The 21649-nt window shown below is 45.0% G+C and overlaps 2 protein-coding genes across 2 annotated transcripts in view; one reads left to right on the forward strand and one right to left on the reverse strand.

Moving 5' to 3' along the window:
* The window catches only part of PAMR1 (peptidase domain containing associated with muscle regeneration 1), a 160680-nt gene extending 159903 nt beyond the window's left edge, over positions 1-777 (reverse strand). The window contains 1 exon segment of the mRNA XM_058688638.1: positions 669-777. The gene's annotated coding sequence lies outside the window, so the exon portion shown is untranslated.
* Positions 159-2651, forward strand: FJX1 (four-jointed box kinase 1). The gene has a single exon (XM_058688639.1). It carries the CDS (start codon positions 427-429, stop codon positions 1726-1728), a length of 1302 nt encoding a protein of 433 aa, XP_058544622.1. The 5' UTR covers positions 159-426; the 3' UTR covers positions 1729-2651.
* Positions 2652-21649: the final 18998 nt, after the last annotated feature.

Consider the following 21649-nt stretch of genomic DNA (forward strand, 5'->3'; position numbering starts at 1 on the left):
GCGGGCGCCGCCAGCCCGGCTTCCTCCAGGCCGCTAAGTCCCCGACCGAAGTGGGGCCGCCTCTCCCGCGCGGAAAGAGCCATCGCCGCTTTAAGGGGAAGAGGAGGGGAAGGGGGCGGGGGAGTGGGGGGCGGGGAGCCGCGGCCGCGGAGGGGGAGGGGGATCCCCCTCGCTCCCACGTGGTCCGGGCGCCTGTGAATCGCGCCCGCCCGAGGGTCTCACAGCGAAATACAAAAGCAGCTGGGAAGCGGCGGCGAGGCGAGTTCCCATCGCGGGGCGGAGCGCCAGGCAGAGCCCCGCTGCCGCGATGGGGCTGAGGCGCCCGGAGCCCCGGAGCCAGCACGCTGCCGGGCCCGCCTCGCCGCCGGGACCCGGGCGCCCGGGCTCGGCTTGAAGCGGCGGCGGCCCCGGCACGGCCGGGGGAGCATGGGCAGGAGGATGCGGGACGCCGCCGCCGCCGCCGCGGGGCTCTGGCTGCTGGCGCTGGGCTCGCTGCTGGCGCTGTGGGGCGGGCTCCTGCCGCCGCGCACCCAGCCGCCCGAAGACCGACTCCCGCGGCGCCCGGCCCGGAGCGGCGGCCCGGGGCCCGCGCCTCGCTTCCCCCTGCCCCCGCCCCTGGCGCGGGACGCCCGCGGCGGCTCCCTGAAAACTTTCCGGGCGCTGCTCACCTTGGCGGCCGGCGCGGACGGCCCGCCCCGGCGGCCCCCGGGCGAGCGTGAGCGACACGTGCCAGCCCGGCGGCTCGGGCCGGAGGGGCGCGCCGTGGTGCACGGGGGCGTCTTCTGGAGCCGCGGCCTGGAGGAGCAGGTGCCCCGCGGCTTCTCGGAGTCGCAGGCGGCGGCGTGGCTGGAGGCGGCGCGCGGCGCCCGGGTGGTGGCCCTGGAGCGCGGCGGCTGCGGGCGCAGCTCCAACCGGCTGGCCCGCTTTTCCGACGGCACCCGCGCCTGCGTGCGCTACGGCATCAACCCCGAGCAGATACAGGGCGAGGCCCTGTCCTACTACCTGGCGCGCCTGCTGGGCCTCCAGCGCCACGTGCCGCCGCTGGCACTGGCCCGGGTGGAGGCTCGCGGCGCGCAGTGGGCGCAGGTGCAGGAGGAGCTTCGTGCCGCACACTGGACGGAGGGCAGCGTGGTGAGCCTGACGCGCTGGCTGCCCAACCTCACGGACGTGGTGGTGCCCGCGCCCTGGCGCTCGGAGGACGGCCAGCTGCGGCCCCTGCGTGCCGCCGGGGGCGAGCTGGCCAACCGCAGCCAGGCAGAGCTGGTGGACCTGGTGCAGTGGACCGACTTGATCCTTTTTGACTATCTGACGGCCAACTTCGACCGGCTCGTCAGCAACCTCTTCAGCCTGCAGTGGGACCCGCGCGTCATGCAGCGCGCCACCAGCAACCTGCACCGCGGCCCCGGCGGGGCGCTGGTCTTTCTGGACAACGAGGCGGGCTTGGTGCACGGCTACCGGGTGGCGGGCATGTGGGACAAATATAACGAGCCGCTGCTGCAGTCGGTGTGCGTGTTCCGCGAGCGGACTGCGCGGCGCGTCCTGGAGCTGCACCGCGGCCAGGACGCGGCCGCCCGGCTGCTGCGCCTCTACCAGCGCCACGAGCCTCGCTTCCCCGAGCTGGCCGCGCTCGCCGACCCCCACGCTCAGCTGCTGCAGCGCCGCCTCGACTTCCTCGCCAAGCACATTTTGCACTGTAAGGCCAAGTACGGCCGCCGACCGGGGACTTAGCGTACCCTGGAGGAAGAGAGAGAGAGACCCCTGGCTGAGGAATGGCTGATGGGGGAAGGGCCGTCGCTTCGGCCGCCGCGGGGGACCAGCCGGCCAACGCCCAGCCAGTGGCCGGAGCGGGAGGGAGGCTAAAACTTCAGCTTCACCCACCTGCCCCTTTCTCTCCGTCTCCTGCTGTTTCCTTTCAAAGTTCTGGGAGGACGAACTCACCGGGGGAAGAAGTGAACCATTCCTTCCGCCCAGCCTCTGAAAGGATTCTACCCTGTGCCAGCACTGAGTTTGGATCCGAAGAAACGGGCTGCGGAGTTTGGCCCCCGGGTGGCCGTCTCCGTGGGAGATGCATCCCGTTCCTTGGCCCCCGCATTCCCCTTCCGAAAAAGGAAAACTTCTGTTTGAGCCGTTGAGCTAATCCTGCATTTCCTACCAAACGCTGCGCTGGTGGCCCCGGAGCTGGGCTGTGACATTGGCTGGTGGAGCCCCCTTCCTGTGTTCCGCCTTTGTTCCAGCACCGTGATGGTGAGATCACTGTTAGGAGCTGGGGGAAGGCTCCCGATAGGACAAAGAGAGCAGGACCTTCGGAACCGGGGTGGGGGTCCTACAGACCCTGACAATGAGTCTGACTTGTTCCTTACCACTTGTCATTTTGGCCTAAGGGCTACAAATACAGGACTGGCTGTATGCGCTGAGTCAAGTAATGAATTTCTTCTTCCTCCCCCCTCCCCATCGACCAAAATTTTGACAATGATGATGTTCACCAGAAGAAAATGAATTTCATGCACTTTACTTTGTTTTTATTTTAATTTTTTATTAAGAAAAACTTTTTTATTTGACAGAATTTGCCTTCTGTGTATATATGTGCATAAAGTGTTGTAAATATGCTAAACAGACTTATATTTCAATAAAAGGGAGTTTAAAATTTAGAATTTAATTTATGTGGTTTTAAGTGTGGGAGATATCTGATGCCCTACCAGCTTTTTAGAATAAGCCTTAGGGTTTCTCCCTTGTGGATGTGCTTTACAAAACAAAGGATGCATATATATCCCAATTGTCACTATCAGAACTTGGAGAATTAAACAAAGACAAGAGCAGATTCTCTGTCCTGTTTGCTCAGATGAACCCTAGTGCTGGAAATTACAGAATTCAGCATAAAATGTGGGGGAGAGAGAGGAAAGGAAAGAATTCTACTTCCTGGCAAATAAAACTTTAATATGAAAGGATTTTCACTGCAATATATTTCTATATTAATTAGTTGGCAAATGTAGAACCAGATGTGCAGACTAAAATGTGACAAATGCCCCCCCTTTTAAACTTAACTACAGTGGACACGTGTTGCCCATTATTTTCAGCATTGTAATTGCTGTGCATCACAATATGTACAGATAATAAGCTGAACACATACTGCAAATAGGGAGAGAAAGTCATAAATGAATTCTTTTCGTTAAATTCCATTTTATCCAGGAGGTCATAATCTCCAACATCTGGACCTCTCCAACTCTCTTAAGAGTTCCCCCCCCCCCCAGGTACTAATTAATTGCACAGTCCCCTCAGAATAGCCATGGTGAGACCAAGAAAGTGGGCAGTACTTTGTATGTGACCTTTGAATCCTTGCTTTTTGGGGACTTCAAACTCAGAAAATATTTTTGGATTGTCTTAAGCTCCTTTTTGACCCATGAGGGAAGAGGAGAGGGGGGGTTGGTTTGTGTTTGTTTTAAACCCTCCGGTGTTTAATCTTGACATTTCATTCGATCTCTGGGTCCAAGTGACCTTGCTTGTCATCTCATTTTTATTTAATGACTTTTAACTCCAAGCAACTTTTGTTTACTTTAATAGTTGGTTTATTTGGTGTGCATTTGTAAGCCTAGGGTTTTCTAGACTCCTGAAGATAATTGAATCTCTGTGGGTTCCCCTTCTCACTCCACATTACAACACAGCCCTGCGTAACTTCGCTATTTAATATCATCCTTACCCTTTTAGTGCCTTATGCTAAGCCAAATCTTATTTCAGCTGAAAAAAAAAGTCCATAAACTTTGTGGGATAAGCCAAATTTTGTCATTAGTCCAGCCACAGAATGTACTGATGATGGCAAATACTATCTTCTTTTCAAGATCTTGTTCGTGTGAGACCTCTGATAATTATACCTTTCAAAAAGAAACATTTTCCATTTCTGATGATTAATAACTATATGAGACTTGCTGCCTAAGTCAGCCCAGGCTGCTCCAAGAAAAGGATAAATATTTAGCAACCTGCATTTTTACTCGACATGTTCATTGAGGAAAACGATGAGCAGGAAGAAGTTCGAAGTTTCACAGAATACGCAGGAAATACACCCCGACTCCCACGTAGCATCAGCATTGTTGAGTTCAGGGTCAGCAGCATTCTTTATGTGCCCAAGCCCAGACTTGACCAAACCAGAGCAAGAAACTAAGCATCATTTAAATGGCTGTTCTCAGATTCTTTAGTGAACCATATCTGCCTGTTCGAGAAGTAAGTGTAATTACATGGTGGAGTTGGTAAGGGAACCAAGGCTTAATTACAGAGAACAGGCCTTAACTGTTGCCATTCCTCGTGGATAATCGGTAGGCTATGGCATGGAAAGATCAATTAAAGATTGCCATGGTCAGTGAATAGTGCTAGGGCCAAATCATTTTTCAGATGACGAAAAAAAAATTTTTTTAACTTTCGGGCTACAGCGTGATGTGGAAAGAGTAATGGATTCTGCAGGCAAACTGTATCCTGAATCCTGCCCCTCACCTATTTACTTTCAGCAAATCATTTAACTTAGTTCCCTCATCTATGAAATGGAGATTCCATCAGAGTATTGTGGGATTTAATGTTAACCTATAAAACATAAGGGCATGTAATAGGTACTTAAAAAAAAAAAAAAACCCTCACTTCCTTTTCATCTTTAAAAAAACCTCTTGGGGCACCTGGGTGGCTCAGTCGGTTAAGCAGCCGACTTCAGCTCAGGTCATGATCTCGCGGTCCATGAGTTCGAGCCCCGCGTCGGGCTCTGTGCTGACAGCTCAGAGCCTGGAGCCTCTTTCAGATTCTGTGTCTCCCTCTCTTTGACCCTCCCCCGTTCATGCTCTGTCTCTCTCTGTCTCAAAAATAAATAAACGTTAAAAAAAAATTTTTAAAGAAATAAATCTTAAAAAAAAAAAAAACCTCTTGCCCTTCTTACAACTTCAGTAAACTTCTACTAATTTTCATCATCAAAGCCAAATCTAGCAGTTTCCAAAGTCAGTTTTCGGTTTTTGAAGTGTGATAATAAATGAATTCAACACAGTACTGAGGACCCTCTCCCAGCACCATGCAAAGCACCGGATGAGGCCCAGGGTACAGGTTTGATCTCTACATGGGCTTGAGGGGGTGTTTTCTGGACCCAAGCAGATGCCTCACCACCAAAGCAGCTATCCTACAAATATATGAAGGTAATATTTTTTTTGTAAATAAATGGCTTGTTGCAGATCTATCACCACTTCTGGAAAGCATCAGAAAGTGATGAATCTTCGCAAGGACAATCCTCCCCCAGTTCCTTCGGCCAAGAGAAAGTAGGCAGTTGACCTTTTCTCCCTGGATTTGGCTATTGATTAATTCACTTCATCAGTGACATGGTTTCTACACTATTAACAGTACTCACCCTCCTGTCTTCGGATCAGGAAGAAAAACATTATTTTAACACATCTCCATGCTTCTCAACCTTGTGCGACTAGGAGAGTCCACCAAGGCCTAAAGGTTGACTATGTGGATTAAATGAGTGAATATTTATAATACTCTCAGAACAATACCTGGCGCATAGTAAATGCGTTACAAGTGTTTGTTTCTTGATGAGGGTGATCATTCTAAGTCCAAACCAGAGGCACTTTGAATCCTAGGCAGGATCCTCTTTCATAATCCTGCTTTGTCTTTGCAGTCATAGAACACTTTCTGCATGCTTCTATTTCGGCTCGGGAAGACCAGCCAGAGTGCATGAGTCTGGCAGGAATTACCTAGAGCCCACAGTTGTCAGCTGGTTGTCTCCTTTCTGAGAATGCCTTCTATGTGAGTGGTCACAGGCACCCCCTCTTTTTCACAGGGAGGCTGTGATTCTGTTTCTCGAGTGGCTCGTCAGCTCCAGGCTGCAGTCAGGGGTGGAATTTTGCACCTTCCAAGCTACCCAACAGTCGTGGATTATCCACGCCTGGCCACTGACGTTTGTCCCTCTACACACCCGCTCCACCTCGCAGAGCGTCAGATGCTGTATGGCGTAAGGTTGGCAGAATTAGTGGAGGAGAAAGGGGAGTCCAGCCGACCCAGAAGCACAGGAATTGCTCCAAAAGGGGACTAGAATGTCAGCTGCCGCGGTATGGAAGCCACAGGGCAAGCGTTGACACCCACCTACTAGTATTCTTCCATCACCAGAGTCGAATGTTAAGGATCTTGGGAGTCGAGAGATCTGGACTACTTCTGACACGCGGTAATTGAGAAAGTCATTTACCCCCTCTGGCTCCAGGCATCTTACCTGGAACAGAAAGCGATTACATTGGCGACTTTCTCATTTTTTTGACCAGAACTCATAGTAAGGCACACACTTTACAGTGTGAACCAACATGTGTACACACACACACACACACACACACACACACACACACACAACTGAAACAAAAGTTTCTCAAAACAGTATATGCAAAAGGCTTTTAATATTCAATTTTATTCTATCGCCTCCTTCTTTACTTTCCAGTGCTAGCTGTGACCCTCTAAACTGATTTCATACCTCACCAGTGAAGCACAGACTCCACACTGCAAAACACTGAGTTAGACGATGATGGGCAAAGTCCTTTCCAGCTCTAAGACTCCGGAGAAATTTGACTTGTAACCAGTTTATACCACCTACTACAACTTTTCTCCAAAGGGAATACAGACGTCATACATGGTGTATAATCTTTAAAAGCAAACGACAAGGGTTTTATTTCGAAACGTAATTAGGAGAACTGCTCAAAATCTTCCAGTAAGTTCTGCCTATAAACACCTTTAAGAGCCACTAAATGTGGGAGGTAACTTGCAGTCTGTTCCAACCATGTGTGGAGGACAGTTTCTTTTCTGTGTATTCCTAAAGATCAGATGTAGGAGTCATAATTTTTTAATGTGACTGTTTTACCAATTTCTCTTTTCTATGTCCCGCTGTGGGGGAAACTGCATTAATAAACTATGTCTCAATGCTGCCTTGCTGGAATTTTTTTTCTCTGCAGGACTCCACCGAATATAGCGAAAGGAATGCTCATTTTTATTTACCTTTTCAACTTTCTTTCCATTTAGGATATGTCTTCCTGACACTTTTGAAATTTTTCTCTTAATGGCACCCTAATATGTTTAGGAGAATAGAGAATAAATTGTTCATTGAGTACTCACAACAACAAAAAAGAACTCTTTCTCCCCCTGTATTTGGTGCCATATGATATCTTTTATGGTTTTAGCAGTTATTTTACACCCTATCCAGAAAAATTAAATAGCTTATGGAACTGGCATTTTTCTAGTACCAGCTTAGAGATTTTACTTTGCTGAGAAATTGTGGGTTAATAATAGAGAAATGTCACTTTTAATTTGATGGTCCTACATCAGGCATTATCTCTGCCTGCTTGCACCCTCCCTCAATGATTTTTTTAAATGCTCATTAAAGAAATTGTCCCCAATCTACAAACGGCCTGGGGAAGCAAGGCGAGTGGGGAATGACCACAGCCATGATTTTCATTTCTTTTTTCTTTTAGTTGTGATGAAACATACATAGCATATAATTTGCCAACTTAACCATCTTTAAATGTGCAATTCAGTGATACTATGCTATCACTGTTGTACAACCATACCATTATTTCCAAAACATTTTCATCATACCAGACCAAAATACTGTCATCATTAAGCAATAACTCTCCAACCCTCCTCTCCCCAGCCTCTGGTAACTTCTAATCGACCTTCTGCCTTTCTGAATTTGCCTATTCTAGATATTTCACAGAAGCGGAATCATACATGACTTGTCTTTTTGTGCCTGGCTTCTTTCACTTACACAGCCATGATCTTGGTCACGGAGGCAACACGATACCATTTGGGTCTGATTTCCACCATTTAATAAATAGCCCTAGACTTTCAGGTGAATCGATAAACTCATTTTTCTCATCAGGAAAGCAATGGGAAGACTAGATGTTTTCTAGAATCCCTTCCAACTCTAGGAAAATACCATGATTTTATATACAACAACTCTGTAAATAAATTCCATCCCTAACTTCCAATTTCTTTTCTCTGAACATTCAGTAACTTTTTAAGCGCCTCCTTAAAAATTCCAGGCCATGTGCTAATCACTGTGGATTCAGTGGTTAGCAAGATAGGTAAGTTGCTTGCCTTCAAGGAGCTTAGAGTCTAATGAGGAAGCTGGAACATTATCTAGCAGAAACAATACATGATTAATGCTATGAAAAAGGAAAGTACTATGGGACCATGTGGCAGGACTTTGTAAGCTGCTCTGGGAGAAGGTCAAGGAAAGCTTACAAGTTGGTTTTGGATTTATCTTTGAATTTAGGGAAGTCCTGAAGACAAGGAAACTACAAAAAGAGAGATTTTTGTAGTAATTCTAAAGATGTCCTGATGGCAAGACCACAGGGGGGTTGATCTCTAAAGCTTGTCTTGCAGGGTTGATGGAGTCCCATGTTAGTGGTTTAAGTTTAAGGTTTTTGTGCCTCAGGAATGGCACCACCTTTCTGCAATATGGCATACATTTAAATATTAATTATCCTGAGATTGGGTTCAAGGGCAAGGTTATGCTATAGGAATGTATATCATGGGAAAATTACTTCTGTCAATAATAACTCCTTTTTGCTTAACATGTACTAACAAACAAGCCTTTGTGTTAGGCATTTTGCAGGGAATTAGCGATGACTATGGATTGAATATTTATTTTACAGATATGGAAACTAAGCCTCAGAGAGGTTAAGGTCAAAGAGGTGGGGTTGCTACTTAAAGACAGATCTGTCTAATACCAAAGTGTACATTGTTCTTTTTAGTTTTCCTCTTTTGTCTTCCTCTCTTTTTTTATTCCCTCATTTTTCTTAATATTAGTCTTTTGTAACTGGTTTCTTTTAAGATCTCTTTGTTTTTGGTGTCCTGTAATCTCATGATGTAGTTGGATATGGATTTATTTTTGTTTTTCTCTGATAACATGATGTGTTTCTTAAATCTTATGAGTCTGTTTTTTTCAGTCTAGAAAAAGTCTCAGTCATTATCTCTTCAAATGTTTGATCTCTCTTATTCTTCTATTTTCTCCTTCTAGAAATATTATTGGTCACATGTTAGGTCATCTTTCTCTGTCCTCCATGGCCCAAGTTCTAGTACGTGTTTTCTTTTTTTAATTTTAATTTAATTTAATTTAATTTAATTTAATTTAATTTAATTTAATTTAATTTTTGAGAGAAAGTGGGAGTGGGGGAGAGATGCAGAGAGAGAGAAAGAGAGAGAATCTTTAAGGAGGCTCCACGCTCAGTGTGGGGCCTGACACAGGGCTCAATCCTACAACCCTGGGATCATGACCTGAGCCAAAATCAAGAGTCAGACACTTAACCAACAAAGCCACCCAGGTGCCCCTAGTACATGTTTTCCATCTCTTAATTTTTCTATCCTGCCCTCCAGGTAATTTCCTCAGATCTGTTTTCCAGTTCACTAATTCTCTCTCCAACAGTGTGTAAACTGTTATTTATCCATCCCTGAAGTTTTGTTTTGTCTTTTTTAATTCAACAACTTTATTTTTATTTCCAAAAGTTCTTTTTGCTTCCTTTTTTTTAAAGACTTTATTTTTAAGTAATCTCTACACCCAATGTGGGGCTCCAACCCACAACCCTGAGATCAAGAGTTACATGCTTCATCAACTGAGCCAGCCAGCTTCCCCCTTTTTGTTTCTTTCTTTTTTTTTTTTTTTAAGAAATTGCTCCTTTTAGAGCAATGTTACGTTCATAGCAAAATTAAGCCAAATGTACCGAGGTTTCCCACATACTCCCTACACACACACATTCATAACCATCCCCATTATCACCATGTCCAAACCATAATTTCCCAGCAGACATTTCCCACCAGAGTGTTAATTTGTTACAATTAATGGACCCATATTAACACAGTAAAACCTTGATTTGTGAGCATAATTCGTTCCGGAAACATGCTTGTAATCCAAAGCACTTGTATATCAAAGCAAATTTCCCCATAAGAAATAATGGAAACCCAGATGATTTGTTCTACAACCCAAAAATACTCATATAAAAATGATTACAATACTGTAATATAATACAAAATAATAAAGAAAATGCAAAATATAAAGAAAAATAAACAAATTAGCTGGCACTTACCCTTGAAAACCTTCATGGCTGGTGTGAGGGAGACAAGAGAGGAGGGTTATTGTGTAGGACATTTCACTAAGGGAATCACTGCTGTCTATTGGTTCAATGGAATCTTTTCCTTTTCCTGCACATTTAACAAGAAACCTTTCCAATGACACTTGCTTTTGCCTCCTTTTGAGGATTTTCGTGGAAATGTGCCATTGCATTGCCATTAAACAGATTCATCGCTCACCCTGCTATCGTCTTGATTCTGGTGGTTGTTATCTACAAAATTTTCCACTGTTTCCTGCATCTTACACTATCTCCCCAATCTCATTTGAAGTGAGGGATTCCTCTGCCTTTTTCTCCTCCTCCTCTGCAGAGGAGATGCAGACGTAAACGTCTTACAAAATCTTGCAATTTTGGCCACTTGCATAGCTCATTTGTACTTCTTGATGATTTCCTTCTTAACTTCCACCATAAACATCTCTTTCTTACTGCCTTTCTTTTCAACACTTTTGTGCACGGGGACCATTGTACACACTCTCGTGGATATCGGCTACAGGACAGTATTAATAAACTCTTGTCATATACTGTATGTAATGTAACTGGTAATAAGGCTGCAGAGGAAAGGATCTGTATCTGCAGGCAACTTGACCTAGAATGAAGCAAAGCATTCCTAAGCTTACGCTCATATGGAAATGCAAAGGGATGTCCAATGGGGCTTCGAAGTGACAAAAAATACACTCATGCCAGTTGTGGGCACCTTCCAACATTCTGAAAAATCACTGATTTCTGCCAAACACTCCAAGCTGAGACTGACCATCAGAGCATGGGAGACAATCACCTACAATCCCACAGTGAGAGGGGGACGCAGAGAGAGAGAGAGAGAGAGAAGAACCATTGGCTCAGTTGTGATCATGTGACATTCAGCATCACATGCTACTTGTATTGCAAGACATCACTCATTTCTCATGTTAAAATTTATTAGAAATTGTTTGCTCGTCTTGTGGAACACTTGCGGAACAAGTTACTTGCAATCCAAGGTTTTACTGTATATCATTATCAAAGTACAGGTTTACATGAAGTTTCACCCTTAGTGTTATACATCCTACGGATTTAAACACATGTGCAGTGACACGTATCCACCATGATAGTAACATCCAAATATATAGCTTCACTGCCCTAAAAATCCTTTGTTCTGCCTTTTAACTCTTCCCTCTCCTCTGAAGCATGGCTACTGATCATTTTATTGTCTCCCCAGTTTTGCCTTTTCTGGAATGTCATATACTTGGATTCATACATGCGTAGCCTTTTCAGATTGAATTCTTCCAGTTAATAATATGCAGTTAGATCCTTCCTTGTCTTTTCATGGTTCTATAGCTCATCTCTTTTCAGTGCTGAATACTATTCCATTGTCTGGATTCACTACAGCTTATGTATCCCATCACCCACTGAAGAACGTCTTGGTTGCCTCCCAGTCTTTGGCAATCGTAAATAAAGCTGCTAGAAACATCCACGCACAGGTTTTTGTGTGTATGCAAGCTTTTTTTCTCCTTTGGTAAATACCAAGGAGTGAAATTGCTATGTCAGGTGATAAGATCATATTTAACTTTTGTAAAAAACTGCCAAACTGTCTTCCAAAGTAATATTCAGTTCTTTTTCAAAACTTCCCATTTTTTAGTATTTTCTTCTTTTCTCGTGTTTTCAAAATGCATTCAATCATTTAACGTATTCAATCACTTAAATTAGTCTAGTCTTTGGGGTTCTGGGGTGGTCTGATCCTGTTACTTGTATGTCTCTTGACTTTTGCACATATAGGGTTGCCACATAAAATTTAAATTGAAACTTAACTTTTAGATAAACAACAAATAATTTTTTAGTGTAAGTATATTGCAAGCAATATTTGAGATATGCTTGTATAGAAAATTATTTTTTTTTCCTAAAATTCAAAGTCACCTAGGTGTCTTGTTTTGTTTTGTTTTCCTAAATCTGGCAGCCTGACTCCCAAAAGCTTCGTATTTTATCATTTCAGAGTGTAAGCCCACACTCATCCAGGCTCTTATCTGTGACACTTGCACATCTGTCCTTCCCAAGAAGTTCCATTCCCTTCTGTCAGGCAACCCAAGCTAAAAGGCATAACGGGCTCACTTTCATATCAATTATTTTGCCCGGAAGTTGAGGTCCCAGACGGGAATGTAAATTTAAGTACTATACACGGATAACATCAGGAGGAGTCTTCCCGGAGACTTTTCTGTTCCCAGACCAGAGTTCAGGCTAAGACCAGCAATCTTCTCTCACGTTTCCCTTTGCTGTAAGGATAGTTTTGTTGAGGGTCTTACCTTTATGTAGAGTGTTGGAAAGATCCAAAGTCCCCACCCACCCCCAGCTGGAGCACATGAAACACACAAGAACACACACACACACACACACACACACACACTCTCTCTCTCTCTCAAGGCAGACCCAGTTTCAGTTCACACCTATCACTCTGATTTTGATTCTCTCTGTTTTGGACCCCTGGGGATTTTCCTTCCATTTTTATGAGCTCGGCTATGCATTTAAAAAGATGTTTGTTATATTTTATAAAACATTTATAGGTGTTCTATAGAGGGAAGGTTTTTAGGTCATGTAGTTTGCCTTATTGCTGGAGACAAAGTCCACCTGAGCTCTTTCTAAACCCTGCTATCAAATTCTGCTTGCGATAAGCTGGCCCTTACTTGAGGAGTAAATGCCCTGTTTGGTTATTCAGAGATTTCCCTACAGTGGAGACATTTACTTTAATAGGATTTGACCTGAAATAATCCATGAAACAAGTGACCCAGGAGTCAATAACAAATTCTGCTCCGTTTGCCACTAGCAAATTTGAGATATAGGCCAGGAAAATGATTAAAAGGGAAGAAAAAAGGAAAAGCTTGAGAACAAGAGGGCAGGGCAATGAGGAGGGATTGTTAAAAAGAACCACATGTAGTAGAATGGCCAAGGGGCAGCCTTTGCCTCTGGAACACCTAGCCCTCAGATTGACCTTCAATTAGCATTAGATCAGGAAAAGCAATGCCACATTAAGGCAAAAGAGCACGGGCCTCTGCAGGTGACATTTAGGATTAAAGAAAGGTCAAGTAACTTCAGGGAAAATCACTTGCCGTCTGTAGTCAGCTTCCTGCCTCCGCCACAGCTCCCAGCTATGCAAGGTCCAGCCATCACCACTTGATCTTTGGCTGCTGGACACTGAAGACCCGAGACCCGACTCTGCCAACCTTGTGAAGAAAACAACAACGTGACCATCACACACGAATCTCAACCTTGCACTTCCAGGGGCAGCACGATCAGTTTTGTCATTTAGAGAGACCATCTCTAGAGATCTATTATTAGCAACATCGAAATGCTAATGAAGAAGAGGTTGAGCATCTTTGACTTCTCAAGGCATCAAGCTAATAAAAGATGTCCTCCAAAATGTTGCTGAATGGCCCCGTTTTCCTCCGTGCATTTGCAGTTGGAGACCTATCCAAAGTCTCCCTTTAATATATATTCATGACCCAACTCCAAAGAAAGCGTGTATCCTTTCCGATGCTGTGATCCCGGGTGCGTGACTCATACCGTACAAATTATTGTAATGCCTCTAGACTTAGCAACTCAGAAGTTGGTGCTCCACATGAAATCCCTATTGGGTTATTTTCAAGCGATTACTCATGGCTCATATATGGGCAGTATATATCAGTGCAGTTACATTGGTTATTAGACTATTGAAATACTTCCAACTCGGTTGAGAAATGCCTACTTCCCTGAGTCCCCAGAGAGCCTCTCCCGCTTTCCCAAGCACCCCCGCCCTTCTCCTGAACAATGCCCTATACCCATGATCCAGCCACTAACAGGTTAACACCTAAAACAGCAGGAAGTCTCTTGGACCAGTGTCCCAAGACTAAGACTTGATTGCTCCTTATGCAATTTGAATACCATCCCCTGGGTATAAGGCAAATGAAACAGCAGGGTTGTCATCCTAAACCCTATCTTTGGGGTGCCTGGGTGGCTCAGTCATTTGAACGTCCATCTCTTGATTTTGGCTCAAGTCATGATCCCATCCTCTTGAGACCAAGCCCCGAATTGGGCTGGAGCCCAATTCGCAGCATGGAGCCTGCTTGAGATTTTCTCTCCCTCTCCCATTGCCTCTCCCCCACTCCTGTACTCATGCTCAACCACTCTCTCTCTCTAAAATTAAATTAAATAGGGACACCTTGGTGGCCCAGTCATTTAAGCTTCTGACTCTTGATTTCCGCTCAGGTCATGATCTCATGGTTCATGAGATCAAGCCCCAGTCAGGCTTTAAGCACAGAGCCTGCTTGGGATTCTCTCTCTCCCTCTCTCTGCCCCCTCCCCTGCTTGTTCTCTCTCTCTCTCTCTCTCGCTCTCAAAAATGAAAAAAATAAGCATTTAAAAATAAATAAAAAATAAATAACCCCTACCTTTGGTTGCCCTGCCTCATTCACCTTATTCATTTATTTGGCAAGCAGATACTGAGCATCTATTTATCCCCCAAATATTTCCTGGCTGCTTACTTTGGGTCAAGCATTGTGTTAGGTGGGGGGGGGGGGGCAGGTCAGCAAACTAGAGACACAGTTTCTGGTCTTCTGGTGTGTCAAGCCTGGTAGAGGAGACAGACATTAAGCAAATCATTACTGTAATAAATGGGATGACAGGAAAATACATGGCCCTGTGAGAGTGTTAATAGGGGACAACCTCACATTGGAGGTTGAGGGATGTGGCATTTAAACAGAGACCAGAGCAATGAGTGGAAGTCAGCCAGCATAGAGGGGAAAAGAGGGAGTGGAGAGCATTTCAATCAGAAGAATTGCATGTTTGAGGCTCAGGGAGAAGGAGCTTGCTCTCTAGAAATCAAAGAAGGTCAGTGTGATTGGAGAGTGTGGTCCCAGATGGAGAATTGCTATTTAAGGCTGCAAAGGTAAGCAGGCACCTGCCGAGTACCAGGCACAGAGGGCAGGGGATGACCCCTGCCCTTTAGGGAGACACTATACATAGCTTAATAGCAGAGGGCTGGAATCTAGAGGAAGACTCTAGGTCCTAACCCTGGCTCTTCCATTTTTGACTCTGTGACCTTGGGCACTTATACTCTCTGACCTTCAGTCTCCTCTGAAAATAGGGAAAATACGAAGATCTACCTTTTATGAGCTAACACATGTAAAGCACTTAGAAAAACACCTAACACATAGTAAAGAATCAGGAAACATTAGGAATTAACCATTAGGACACAGGCAGATTAAGTGGCTTCTTTTTTACCCATTTCCACCCACTGCCTGTGTGGGAAAATATTCTGTGTTTAATGATCCCCTTGAAAAACACCTAACGCTGTCTGTGTTACTGTCACATCAATAGTTCACGAGAAGCTTCCATGTTGACCCCCTTCCCATGACTCGCCCTTTGAAAAGCAGGCTTCGTATGTCTTTGGGGGTTCACTAGTGATTTCTTAGCATATGCCTCAAAAAGAAAAAGCCACAAAAACCTGCTAATAAAGGGAGATCATCCAGACAGTGTCAAAGAAACAAGGCCATCATCTACAGAGCTGTTAAAAAAAAAAAAAAAAAAAAAAAAAAAAAAAGAACAAACCAAAGAGGATAAAACCACCTTTCTGAAATCGATCACAATGAGGAATAGAAGGAAAAGAAATTCAAACTAGAAAAGGCACGCCAACGCCCAGAGGTCCTTCTGACAGGTTTACAAAAGACTGTCCCGAGGCCTTAGTTGGTGCCCATAGAAATGTGCAGCATCTTGGAGGAAACAAATAGCCTCAGGTTGTCATTCCAAGATTATAGATCCCTGGGGATTCTGTGGAGCTGTCATCAAAGCCATCATGGCATTAATCACCCTGGGCAGGAATGGGAGAAATTGGAGGTGAAAAGGACTGATTAAGTTCTTGAGTCTTTCCCCAGAGAAGGCCACACGGAGATCGCTCGGCGAAGTGCAGTCTCATGATCTCCATGAACTTTGGGATTATTCAAACCAAAGGTAGGCAGCTCTTCCCTTGGTTTTATTATGTTCTGCAGTCTGGTGGGCCTTAGGGCTTTTGCACTGATCTAGGCTGCCAACACATTCTGTGAAAGACCATGATGTGAAGTTCAGCTGGCATGGCCACCCCCTTTGCAGAGAGGGACATCAAAACCTTTCCCACCAGGAGGACTTGAAGGTAAAATGAGCATTTGCATTGGTTGTGGCCACCCAGCATCCGTTTCTTCAAGTGCATCTGGTTTACTTTGGGAAAATACCCGGCTGTGGCCAGTTTGGTTGAGTCCTAAATTTAGATGCATGCCCTCATGTAGTCAACAAGTGTGCATGAGATCTAAAAACTCAGTCAATTGAATTCTCCCTCCTAAGAGTTTGCTTCTTAAGCAAGGGAAAAAAAAATAAAATAAAAGTTTAAAGCCTATTTATTCTGGTTGGTGATACCAGAACTTTCTGCAGCTGCCTGGGACCTGTCTGCTCCAAGCCATCTACGTCAAACTCCCTTTCAAGCCTGTGAACGTGTGATTTGTTACCGTTAAACTTCTCTTTTTTCTTCTGTTTGCCAGGGTTTGTTTCTGTTGCTTACAATTAAAGATCCCCGACTAAAGAGAATATTCCAAAAGTAGGATGGGGAGAAGTGATGTCTGGAAAGATGGCCTCTGGCAACAGGTATTTCATCTGATGCATTGTCACAAGGACAGATAGTGATGAAGACTACAGAGTATCTGCCTCTCCCCATCAGCTTGATTGGGGAGCAGCCTTTGACCTGCCTGGCACCCCTCTTCTCACCTGGCCCCAGAGCTGTGCAAAGGCAGCCTTAGTGGCACCATGAGTTCCCTCGTACCCAGCAGTGTGTTGGTAAACGTTTAATGACTGGGTTTGGGTAGGAAGGAGGGAGAGGGACTGATTTGCAGTGTTTGCCAATTTTCATGGTGTGAAAGCTCCCACGGGGGGGCCGATTTCAGGCTAGCAGGGTGCTCTCAGTGCATATGCAGAGTCGGGAAGAGATACACAGCAGCAGCGCTCCTATGTCGGTGTGAGCCAGCTGCGCCTCTCCCCTCTAGCTGCAGGGGTTGCCTAGGAAAGCTTCTGGGTAATCATAGCGACTGACTTGTATTACACGTTTCCCATTGTTCCGTTCCAGGTAGCATGCTAAGCCCTTTACAAGTATTAACTCATTTAATTTAATCATGGCCTTTGAGGCAGGTGAAATTCTTGTCTCTGTCCTAGAGATCAGGAAATTGACAATACAAGAGACCAAGAGGAGGGCCTGGGTGTCTCAGTCAGTTAAGCATCCCTCTTCGCTCTGGCCATGACCTCACGGTTCCCGAGTTGAGCCCCCCATGGGGCTCTGGGCTGGCAGCGTAGAGCCAGCTTCATTTCTGATTCTGTCGCCTCTCTCTCTGCCCTCCCTCACGTGCTCTCTCTCACTCTCTCTCTCTCTCAAAAACAAGTAAACTTAAAAAAAAGAGAGAGAATAAGAAATTGTTTAAAAGCACAAAGCTTAGACGTTGAGGTGCCACGATCTGATCCCTGATTATTGACTCCAGAGGCATCTCACTTAGCCACGACACTGATGACAGAATATCATGAAAGGCGTCTAGCTGCCTTCTGGTGTGGGAGGTGGCATCAGACATCCTGGCAGAAATGGCAGTGGCAACGTCCCCAGGCAAACCCGACACAGATATTTTTCTTTTTGAGTCCAAATTTTATTTTTTATATACACATTCTGATTATTTATGCCCCCTCGACCATCAAAAGGATGAAAGGTAGCTGGAAATGATAATATCTTAACAATTATTTATTTGTATTTTTTAATTAAAAAAAATTTTTTATAGCTCAAGGGTTTTTTTTTTTAGTTTATTTTATTTATTTTGAGAGAGACAGAGACAGTGTGAGCAAGGGAGGGGCAGAGAGAGAGAGGGAGAGAGAGAGAATCCCAAGCAAGCTCCGGGATGCCAGCACAGAGCCAGACACAGGGCTCAAACCCACCAAACGATGAGATCATGACCTGAGCCTAAACCGAGTCTGAACTTCAACCGACCGAGCCACCCAGGGGCCCCATAACTAACAATTATTGAATATGTATATGAACCATTTACTTGTCCTAAAAAGTACCTCATCTTATGACAATCCTTTAGAAATAGGAGTTATTCTACCCATTAGCTCATTAAGAGTTGATCTACCAAAGCCTATATAGTTAATAAGTGGCCAGGGGCCATTGAAAATAAATAAATAAATAAATAAATGGTCAAAGCAAAGTAGATTTTTTGTTTTAATTCTCTTTCATTGATGTGGAAACAGGCACAGAGAGGTTAAGTAATTTGCCCCATGCAGCATAATTATGCAAAGCAGCCCAGTCTGTCTGCTGCCAGAGCCCATGGTGGTCACACCATCCCAGTGACTTCCCCTTCTAAGCAGACCAGAAGTAACTTTCCTAGAAAGCCCTGTCTGGGTAGCTTAGGAAGGTGACTCTACCAGGCGCCCATTGAAGGGTCAACTGCACTTCCGTGGCTCAGCGAGCTCCCTCCTAACCATTTGCTTAGGATCTACTGACCTCTGGCCATTTGCTCATGCTCTAAGTCAACGCTATTTCCCCTGAAAAGCTCCTCTCTCTGCTAAGCTCAGCAACAGGTTAAACGCAATGTAACAACAATACTGGGTTTGGTTTCTGGATCATGGTGACTTCTGATGTTCTCCTACAGTTTCCCCGCGGGGACGGGGCTGGATCGGTGAGCTACATCACCAGAGTGCAGGATTCTCCTTGCGTGTGATGCTAGAGCTGGCTCTTTGGATACATACACGACCCAACCTGACTGCCTTGACAGGTGTGATATGGATGAGGTACTCCCGTTATTGGTGATAATGAGACTTTTTCAGTGTCTGTCAGTTACGGAACAATTGATGTCATCAAGAAACTGGCAGCTTCTCAGCTAACTCACTGCTCGGCGTCAGGGCTGCTGAAACCCTGTATGCTTTGAGGAAGTCACGGATGCTGGTTCGGGAAGGGTTAACACATCCCAATGTGCCTGGCTTAGCTCTTCCAGCAGAGAGAGGAGGGAGTGTTGTGGGGGTGGGGTATGTGTCACATTCAGACACATATCTATAGCAAAATAGTCGAGAAACAGTTTTAAACCATATTGTTCCCCGTTCTGGTTTGCATACTAATATCCTTGGGATTACTTTCCCTGCTCTGGCAATCCATCACCTGTAACTGGGGAGGAAAGGCAGGCAACAGAGAAGCCTAGGTGAATGTGTAGCGTGCCCGTTTTTATGGAGCTACCCTGTAGGTCCTCGAAGGAATCTGAGCGCTGATGGGAACAACTGAGAATCACCCAGGGTACCTGTCAACACCTCTTCTACTCCAAATAATATATACAAAAGACACCCAGTCTCAAAAATTAAACACGGATTTACCGTATGATCTAGCGATCCCACTTCTGCATACATACCACAAAGAATCAAAAGCAGGGATTTGCACGCCTCTGTTTATAGCCGCATTATTCATAATAGCAAAGTTGGAAACAACCCAAGTGCCTACTGATAGATGAACGGATAAGCCAAATGTGGTCTATGCATACAATGAAATACTATTTGGCCCTAAAGAGGGATGGAGTTCTGACTCGTGCTACAACGTGGATGAAACTTGAAGACGTTATGCTAAGTGAAGGAAGCCGGACATAAAAAGACAAGCACTGTGTGATTCCACGTACATCAGGTACCTAGACTAGTCAATTTCAGAAAGTGGGATGGTGGTCGTCAGGGGCTGGAAAGAGGGGGAAATGGGGAGTTCGTGTTTAATGGTCCAGAGTTTTAGGCAGGGAAGATGAAAAGGTTCTGGAGATGGATGGTGGTGATGGCCGCACAGCAGTGTGAATGTCCTTAATGCCACTGAACCGTGAGCTCCAAAATGCTTAAGATGGTAACTTTTATGTTATGTGTATTTTACCGCGATTTAAAAAGAGAGACACGCAGTATAGTGCACGTAGCGTACTTCCAAAGCGTGAGCCAAATGAAAGCAAGCGTGGGCATTCATTGCTGTAATCGTTAAAGTGCCCTAAAACGTCAGCTAAATGTGTGCGCTTTTCTTACCCTACTTAATCTTCAGGGAGGTACCATCGGCTTCTTTTGACAGAGCAGGAAATCAACTTTCAGAGAGGTGCACTAAGATGCCCCAGTTCCACTGAAGTGATAGAGGGGAGATTTAAGCCTTGATCTGCCCATCGTCACATGTAGCATGAATTACATACTCTGAAATGCCCGGAAAAAACACCACTCTTTCAGGGTGTTCATATGTTAGACCATCAAAGGAAGCTGAATTCACCTGCTTCCTGAAATATAGGGCACCCAAACTCAGCAACACTTCAGAATTCATCAGTAGGAGTCAACGTATCATTCATAGAACTAAAATGTACAGATGCTCTGATCATAGCTAAGTGGAGAGAGGCCTGGAGAATTTCCCTAATAAAGAGGCAACTATCTGTCATGTGTGGCTTTGGTTAGCTTGGAGAAATCAAATCACAGGATGCAAAGCATTCCAGGTAATCAAGAGAGCCATACCTGAACTGCCCTGGTTAATAACCACAAGCCACTGGTTATTTTTCTAAACTCAGTCGGAATAACTTACTTATTCCTGGCCAGGTCTCTCTCTTCGTTTGAAATGAGGTGTCATTTGCACTATGTTTTTCTTCTAAGTCTGAACATCCAGGGGGATGTGTGCCACCCCCAATGTTTATGTTAGGATGTACATTATAACCTCAGCCATGATCGTAACAGTGGTTGAGATCATGGGCTCTGAGATCTTAACTGTCAGGGCATAAATCCAGGCTCTACTGCTTACAGGTTGTGTGACCTTGGGCAAGTTACTCCACTTCTCTGTGCCTCAGTTTCTTTCTCTGTGATATGGGGATAATAATAGCACGTACTTCATGGGATTCTTGTGACATTTAAATTCCTTGAAGACATCACTGCATCTCCGTTCCCAAATTCCAGTGATCTAGGAAAGGTCGAAGATCATTTATCTTTAGAAGTGCACCCATTACTATCTCAGGAGAGGGTGAGGCAGGGAGTGGGAGATGAGGAGAGGTGGCTTTGAACCCAGTATAAGCATCACACATTCTCCTCTGGTACCAATTACTGTGATAAATTGAAGGTGACAAGTTATTTTATGACATAAATGCAAATCAGTATCCACTTCCCTGTTTTTTTCCAATGCCCTGGCACTTTAATGGTCCCCATAAGTTTGCTTCACTTGCAATATCGGTATGTTCACAGTCAGCCAGAGAATTTATTTTTAGGTGGGGAGTGCAATGAACTGAGCCCACCGGCTGACTTAGAAAAATGATCGCATTCCCATCCACAAATTATTCACAAAGCTAGTTAGCGTTTGAGCCTTTGTTGGTGAAATAATACAATAAATAGAGATTTTTGTCAAAAGGGCTCATTTCCACCTGCCAGACTTGACTCTAAATATGAGGCACTCACACATTTGTGGGTGCCTGTGTGTTTATGCATGTGTATTAGAAAAACAAAAACCTGCCTCTTAACGTAACATTCTCTGCAAGCGGCAAGGAGCTGAGAAC

Source organism: Neofelis nebulosa, chromosome 10 (genome assembly GCF_028018385.1).
Source record: "Neofelis nebulosa isolate mNeoNeb1 chromosome 10, mNeoNeb1.pri, whole genome shotgun sequence".
Lineage (NCBI taxonomy): Eukaryota > Metazoa > Chordata > Mammalia > Carnivora > Felidae > Neofelis > Neofelis nebulosa.